Source organism: Loxodonta africana, chromosome 9, assembly GCF_030014295.1.
Source record: "Loxodonta africana isolate mLoxAfr1 chromosome 9, mLoxAfr1.hap2, whole genome shotgun sequence".
Lineage (NCBI taxonomy): Eukaryota > Metazoa > Chordata > Mammalia > Proboscidea > Elephantidae > Loxodonta > Loxodonta africana.
Genome location: NC_087350.1, coordinates 66,919,444 through 66,927,699, shown reverse-complemented (window position 1 = coordinate 66,927,699; position 8,256 = coordinate 66,919,444). Strand labels below are relative to the sequence as shown.

The 8,256-nt window shown below is 47.8% G+C and overlaps 1 protein-coding gene across 1 annotated transcript; it reads right to left on the bottom strand.

Annotated features, from left to right (window-relative positions):
• Positions 1-2,728: 2,728 nt before the first annotated feature.
• On the bottom strand, positions 2,729-7,721 carry C9H9orf152 (chromosome 9 C9orf152 homolog). The gene is made up of 2 exons (XM_003407534.3): positions 7,529-7,721; positions 2,729-4,631 (listed from the first exon to the last, which is right to left on the bottom strand). Exons 1-2 carry the CDS (start codon positions 7,719-7,721, stop codon positions 4,099-4,101), a joined length of 726 nt encoding a protein of 241 aa, XP_003407582.2. The 3' UTR covers positions 2,729-4,098.
• Between the last annotated feature and the right edge of the window lie 535 nt (positions 7,722-8,256).

Below are 8,256 nucleotides of genomic sequence, written 5' to 3'. Positions count from 1 at the left end.
AAAAGTGAGGGACTCAGTCTTCCAGGCGTGGGAGGAGCCTGCCCTCCAGTGGGGAAAGAAATTGGACCAAGCAGAGTGGGTAACAGTTATGGGAAAGACCCTGTCCTGTTTATAGCTTAATGAGAGCCAGCCTCTGCTCCGGACTCCCCAGGTGGGTGTTCTCCCCTCGTTTTACAACTGGGAAGTCTGTGGCTTTGAGAGCTAAGTAACTCAACAAAGGTCATGCAGCTACCAAGGAGCGGTACTTAGGGGAGTCCAGATCCATCTGCCTCAGAGCCTGGGAAGATGGAAGCATATTACTGAGGCAGCCACATGGGGGAATCCTCCCTGTGGACCTGGAAGGCTAGGGGGCCGGACCAGAGGCAGGATTTAAAATGCGAGCTGGCTGTTCTCAGCCTTTAGGAGAGCCCCTCTTCTGTTCTCTGTGGAGAGTGTGGGAAGAGAAGGTTAATACCAGTCCTGACCATCACAGAAGAAAAAAAAGCACCCATAGGTAGTTCCAGAGAGCACATGGTTACCTGAACCCTCTGCTCCAAGCCGGTTTGTCAGGGGTGGGCAGGAGAAAGGTGTGTGTGTGTCTTTGAGAAACATTGTTCCGACCTAAATGCTCTTGGCAAGAACAGCCTGGGAGATCACCAGACCTGTCTTTCCAAGTGCCCCTGGGTGGGTTCAAACCACCAACCTTCAGGCTAGCAGTCAAGCACTTAAATGTCTGCACCACCCAGGGACTCCAAAGGAGAAGTACCAAAAATCAAACCCATTGCCGTCCAGCTGATTTCTACTCACAGCAACCCCACAGGACAGGGTAGAACTGCCCCCACAGGGTTTCCAAGGAGCGGCTGGTGGGTTCAAAGTGCCAACCTTTTGGTTAGGAGCCCATCTCTTAACCACTGCACCACCAGAGCTCCATAAATAATGATTGCTGCCTGTGATAGTTTTGTGTGTCAACTTGGCTAGACTACCAAAAACAAAACCAAACCTGTTGAATCGATTCAGACTCTTAGCAACCCTATAGGACAGAGTAGAACTTCCCCATACAGTTTCCAAGGAGCAGCTGGTGGATTTGAACTGCTGACCCTTGGGCTAGCAGCTGAGCTCTTAATCACTATGCCACCAGGGTTCCTGGCTAGACTACAGTTCCCAAGTGTTTAATCAAACACTAGTGTAGGTAGGTCTGTGAAGGTATTTTACTGATATGACTCAGTGTCTGTACTAATTACGTCTGTAATATAATTAGTTGACTTGGAATAAGGAAGATTGTTCTACTCTGGGTGGACCTGATTTAATCAGTTGAAAGGCCTTGAAAGCAGTGTTGAAGTTTACTAAAAACCCAAACCAAACCCAGTGCCATCGAGTCGATTCCAACTCATAATGACCCATAGAGTTTCCAAGGAGCACCTGGTGGATTCAAACTGCCAACCCTTTGGTTAGCAGCCGTAGCACTTAACCACTATGCCACCAGGGTTTCCTAAGGTTAGTAGAAGAGGAAATTCCTCCTGTGGACAGCAGCTTAGGCTCAAGTCTGACAGTTCCAAACTGGCCCCCCTGACGGCTTGCACTGGGAATTCCTAACTAACCTAGCCAGCCCCCACAATCGCATAAGCCAATTCCTTGCAATACATCGCATAATATATAGCTCCAACTGGTTCTGTTTCTCTGGTTTTACCCTGACTGCTTCTAGCTGAGAGTGCCAGGAACTTTTACACATGTTATTTCTAACCCTTTCAAAAGTGAGTATTATCGCCCTCATTTTACAGATGATGAAACCAAAACTGAGAGATTAAGTAACTTGGCCCAAGTCACACACCAACTGTGGCTGGATAAACACCCAGATCTGCTGACTGCTAAACCGATACACTCTCCTTCATCTTGCCTGTAGGACAGCTATGCTCTGCACGTGTTGCCCGACCTACAGGGGTTTCCTGAGCAATGAACAGAGAAACATTAAAAAGACCGTATACACCAATCACAGAAGGCAAGGGTCTTCCGTGGAGAGCTCTGAGAAAGACCAGGGTCTGGATCCACACACAGCGGGGCAAGAGAAAGCCATGTTGTCGTAACCGCGCTGCAAAACCAAAACCAAACCGGTTGCTGTCAGTTCTGACTCATGGCGACCTCGTGTGTGTCAGAGTAGAACTGTACTTCGTAGGATTATCAAAGGCTGGTTTTTTAGAAGTAGACAGTCAGACCTTTCTTCTGAGGTGCCTCTGGGTGAACTCAAACCTCCAACCTTTCAGTTACCAAGGGACCTCATTAGCCTTTTGCACCACGAAGGACTCCAACCCTGCTGTAAGTCAGTGGAAAATCAAGACTAGGGTTGCCATTGGCCGGGTCATAACACACTCTACAGGGGAAATACATATTTTAAAAGTATTCACGGTCACTCTAAAAGATCTAATTTTAATCAAGACGAGGCACTTTCAAAATCTTTGGAAAGGAATCAGACTGAAATCAAGGAGGAGAGTCAGAATCATTTCTATGCTCAGGAAGACAAGTGAATGTGTGAATCCCATATGTTTGAATTCCCAATATTAACATATTAATTCAATATGGAATAAATGTGGATGGAACAAATGCGAAGAAAAAAAAAAGACTGTAGAAAGAGGGGTTACTTGTCAGAGTTTAAAACAAAAGCAAAGCACAAAGTTTTTCAGAAAATTTTCTTGTTTTTCAGTAGACAAAGAAGCACACTGAATCCCAACACTAGAATGAGTTTCTGAGTGGTCCACGGAGCAGGCACATACATTTTCTGATGAGTAATCACGCTCCTAGTTAACAATTTTGGATGTGGAGGGGCACGTCTGGATCATCATGGGGAAAAAGGGAAGATGTGGGTGAAATTTCAAAGAGGGAATCTGATATGAGAGAAAACATCTTAAAAAATCCATTACTGTGGAGTCAATTCCGACTCATAGTGACCCTATAGGACGGAGTAGAACTGCCCCCATAGGGTTTCCAAGGAGCGGCTGGTGGATTCAAACTGCTGACCTTTTGGTTAGCAGCCGTAGCTCTTAACCATGGTGCCACCAGAACTCCAAGAGGTATTTAAATATCATTACTAAAGTTAAACATTAACCAGGAAAGACGCACTTTCTCCCCCATCACGCAAGTACCACCTGCTTTACTTTTAGTTTAAAAAAATATATTTGATGCCAAGAAAGAGTTCAGTGGTCCAAGCTTGGCAGAAAAGAGGGTAGTTTGTGCAGAACACGTATTTTCCAAGCAAGAGCATTTCTTTATCTCCTTTTGCTCAGGCTCCCATCACTATACATTTTCAGTGATTGGCAATTTTCAATAAGAACTTAATCTGGAAAGAAATAAAAGAAAAAATAAGAAGGAAGGGAAGGGAAAAAAAGGAAAGAAAGGAGAGAAGGAAGGAATGCAGGGAAGGAAGAAAGGAAGGGAGGAAAGGAGGAAGGAAGGAAGCAAGGAAAGAAGGAAGGAAGGAAGGGAGGAAATCTGTGATGAGGTTGGACGTGCAGGGTCTCAGGAAGAGCTAAGAGATGATCAGCCCTTCCTAAATACCCTTTAAAGGCACAGAACAGTGAGCGACAGTGTTCTAGCTCTCTTTACCCTGGATCACCATGGGTTGGGAGGTGAAAGCTGGGATGGTGTGGTCACACTGTGAATTTAGTGACTCGTGAGATGGCCTCCAGGAACAGCAACCAGAAGAAGGCAAGTTCTCAGAGCTCATCTTCTTGAGAATATGTGTGAAATCATCAGAAGCTCCTGAAAACAGGATCGTCCATGCCCATTGCTCCCTGGGCACTGCTAAGACATTCATTGGCTACAGTCTCCGCTTTGTATTTCAAAATTCCCCTAAGGAATGGGCATCTGGAGCTCCATCACTTCGTCTTCTTGTATAAGCTGAATGGTGCTGCATTGACTGGACAGCACCCTTTCATCCTGAACTGTGAGCAACCTGGCCTGGGCAATCTCTCCTTTTATGAAGGACCAGACCATGTGCCCACTCCCACAATTACCGCAACTGCAGTTCTTGCTCCTAGCTAGAGGATCAAATTTTGGCTCTATCTCCCTCGTTCTCTGATGAGGCCACTGAGAGCCTCAAGGCTGAGCCCTGTGGCTGAGAAGAAAGCTTCAGGCTGGGCCATATAAGCCCAGGTTCCGTGCAGCTTGGGAAATCCTGGGAGTTTTCCTCTGGGGAAATGGATAATGAGTTGATGTGCCCGATCTGTGTAGGTTCTTTGTGGGAGGATGGCACTGAATGCTCAGGTTTAAGCCGGATTCCACTGCCTTTGCATGGGCACTGCCCACATGACATGGCTGCTGGACTGTCTCTGGGGTTTCCGTCCCTTGCTGAGTCCTCTGATTGTTTTCAAACAAGCCTAGGTTTCCTTCCTGAGGGAGCCTTCGGTCAGGTCCAGTAAGCCTGCCCTTGTGCTGTACTTGATGACTGGTTTCCTGGCAGAAGTTCTGGACAGAACGATGCATCTGTAGGTGTGTGTGCCACGTAGACTTGGGGGTCTGAAGATGGCCTCTGCCTGCCTCCTCTGGCATCCCCTTGGCCTCAGACTCTGCCTCCTCCAGGAATAGTGAGCTCCTTCTCTCCTTGTTAATCCAAACAGCACTGACAATGGGCTGAGCAGGAGCAGGAGCAGGCACGGTCCCCCCTGAGAAGGGAAGGCAGAGCAGGGTCACTACTGGAAGGTATATGGCAGGTCTCATTTGGGGGGTCTCAGAGTTCTTTTTTTGTTTGTTTTTTTGTATGGTATGAGGTATGGATCCTGTTTCATTTTTTTTTTTAATTGTACTTTAGATGATGGTTTATAGAACTAGCTTTTCATTAAATAGTACAAATATTGTTTTATGAGATTAGTTAACAATCTCACAACATGTCAACACTCTCCTTTCTCGACCTTGGGTTCCCTATTACCAGCTTTTCTGCCCCCTCCTGCCTTCTTGTCCTTGCCCCTGCGCTGGTGTGCCCTTTTAGTCTCCTTTTGTTCTATGGGCCTGTCTAATCTTTGGCTGAAGGGTGAACCTCAAGAGTGACTTCATTACTGAGCTAAAAGGGTGTCCAGGGGCCATATTCTCAGGGTTTCTCCAGTCTCTGTCAGGCCAGTATGTCTCGTCTTTTTTTTTTGTGAGTTAGAATTTTGTTCTACATTTTTCCCTAGCTCTGTCTGGGACCCTCTATTATGATCTCTGTCAGAGCAGTCAGTAGTGGTAGCTGAGCACCATCTAGTAGTACTGGACTCAGTTGGTGGAGGCTATGGTAGTTGTGGTCCATTAGTCCTTTGGACTAATCTTTCCCTTGTATTTTTAGTTTTCTTCATTCTCCCTTGCTCTAGAATGGGTGAGACCAGTGGAGTATACCAGATGGCCACTCACAGGATTTTAAGACCCCAGACGCTACTCGCCAAAGTAGAATGTAGAACATTTTCTTCATAAACTATGTTATGCCAATTGAGCCAGATGCCCGCGGGGGTCTCAGAGTTTTTAAGCTGAAAGAATGCCAGGCCCAGAACATCAAGGAAGCCAGTACCGAGTACATTGCATATGTAAGAATAACTATAGTAGCTAAATCATAGGGTTGCTGCAGGAATTAAATAAGTTAATACATATAAAGATTTTACCACAGTGCCTAACAGAGTAATACTTGATAAATGTTAGTTAGCATTAGTATCAATACTAATGGTACTAGTAGAACTAAGGGGGAGAAACTGCAAGGGGTAAAAAAACCAAAGATAGGTGGAAATGATTCTAGGGACCCAAAAAGCAATTGGTCCCTACACTTTGGCAACATGGGAGATGGTGGTGCCATTCATTGAGACAGAGCATACAGGAAATAAAGTCAATTTTTGGTAGGGAGAGATGAATTTGTTTTTGAGTATGTTGCATTTCAGATGTATGTTTGTCTGTAGAGCATCCAACCAGCCTGGATTTTGGAGGAGAAATTTGGGCTGAAGATACAGATTTGGGGTCATCAACATACAGGTGGTAGTTGAAGTCAGGGACATGTGTGAAGTCATGGAAAGTAAATGCATAAATTGATAAGAGGCTGGAGAGAAAATTAGAGTTCTGGAATACTCAAATATTTAAAGGGCAAACAGTGGAAGAAAAGCCAGGGAAGAGAGAGGGAGATCAAAATCAGGAGGTGTTAATATCACGGAGACAAGAGCATAGAGGGACTTCAGAAGATAGTCATTTTCAGTGTCCAGTGTAGTAGAGAGACCCAGGAAGACAGAGTGACCATTGACACTGGGCTACTCCTACAAGTACATTTCAGTGTCTCCAGACACTAGGTCATATTGGGAAGCTCAGGAATTCTCGGAGCTGACTAATGGAAGGAAGGGCACTGGAACCAGAAGGGAGAAGACCATGAAGTGGAATCGACTCATCAGCAAAGGGTCTGGGTTTCTTTTTGTTGTTGTTTGTTTGTTTGAGGGTGGGATAGGGCTTTCGGGACCTTTCAACAGATGCCCTGCAGAAATGGGGGCACTAGTTGGCTGTGCCAGTTCAGTTCCAAGGGATCTCATTAGTTGGCACCAGCCAAAGTAATGGGAAGTGGGCTCTTTCAGGTTAGAGGTGCCACTTTTGTCTATAAATTGCAGCAAACTCTTGTGAGTGCATTAAATGCCACTGAATTGTACACTTTAAAATGGTCATTTTTTTGTTGTTGTTATGTGAATTTAGCTTCATTAAAAAACTAAAAAAAAATTTTTTTTAATTAAAAAATAAAAAGAATATACTTCTGGCCCATCGGTGAGCTCCGTCTGTCCCTTGACTCTTTCCTAGCCTGGGCTGGTACAGGGTGGACCATTCATTGCCTCTACTTAACCGTACAGGTAACCACAGAAACCGTACAGGTAACCACAGAAACCCCCAGGGCACAGCTTTGAATTTCAGGGTATCTTCCCATGTCCCTTGACTTGTTCCTTCTCTGTCCTCACTTGCTTCCCAAGCCCTGTGCTCCTAGCTTCCTCTAGGAATGAGGTCTGAGTTCCCAACATGGGGAGGGGGTCTTCTCCCCAGGAGGAGGGGGCTTCCGAGTCTGATTAGACCTTCCCTGGCAGCAGTTTGAGGCCGTGATAGCAAACTCTGTGAGCCTGAGGTGCCTCATGGGTCCCTGAGCCCGCTGCTTCCCTGGCCCAGCCAGGTCCCAGGCTGCTAGGGAATGCCACGTCTTCTCCCTCTAGAGCCAGTTTCTCTGGTTTGCAGGAAGTGCCTCGGTTAGAACCGGTCAGGAAGCAGAGCTCCCATCTCCTACATAGTTTTGCCGGGGGGGCCAAGCTGGGCTCACCAGGCTGACCAGTCCAGCGAGATCAGAACAAAGGAGCAGAGACCAGAACCTGCTCTGCCAGGCTGGGCTGAGGCTCCTGGATCGGTGGGAAGGACCGACTTGAGCCGAGCAGAGCTGCCCTGAGCGCCTCTCCTGCTGTCTGCACTTCACCACCAGCAGGGAGCCCTGACCTTGCCCTCTCAGCGTCGCGGCCACTCATTCTGCTCACAGCCAGGCCCTCCTCCCTCCCCATGACTTCTGCCCCCAGCACCCGCCCAGCCGTACCTTTCGGGAGCACCACCAGGTGGGTCTGGGCCCTCTGCTGCTGCCTCAAGCCTTCGTATTGGGCTCGCAGGAGCTGGATGCTGAGCGGGGGCCCTTTCCCCTGGGCCTGAGTGCTGGAGCCCTCAGCCATGGAGCGAGACCCCGGCTGCCAGAAGTGGAGCAGGGCAGAGCACGGGCAGGGCAACCCATTCATCCGGATCCGGGAGAAAGGCAAACAGTGAAGGGAGGGGCGGGGGCGGAAGGGGATAGGGAAGAGGGAGGAGGGGACAGGATGGTGGGGGGGGAAGAGAGGGAAGGTGGAAAGATATGGGGGGGGAAGAGAAAGGTAAGGGTGAAGAAAAGGGAGGGAGGGAGAGAAATGCAGACAGGGAAAGAAGGTAAGAGAAAAAGTGGGTAAGAAGGGAGATGGGGAATGTAGGGACAAGTCATAAGGGTGGGGTGAAGAAATGTAGGGGGACAGAAGAAAGACAGAGGGAGAAGGTAGGAAAGAAGAAGTGGGGGGCGGAAGGGGGAGGGAAGAATGGTGGAGGAGGGTGGCTGTGACAGGTGAATTAATGGGGTGGGGAGGATGGGGGCAGGCAAGAGGAGGAGGGGGAACGGAGTGACCAGGGAGTCAGTCGGAGATGAAAGGGATAAAGGATGAGGGGAGCAGGAGGAAAAAGAAAGGCAAGTCCTGGAGTTGAGGGAGGTGTCTTGTCCCAGGGTCTTCACTGCTTGATCCTCGGATT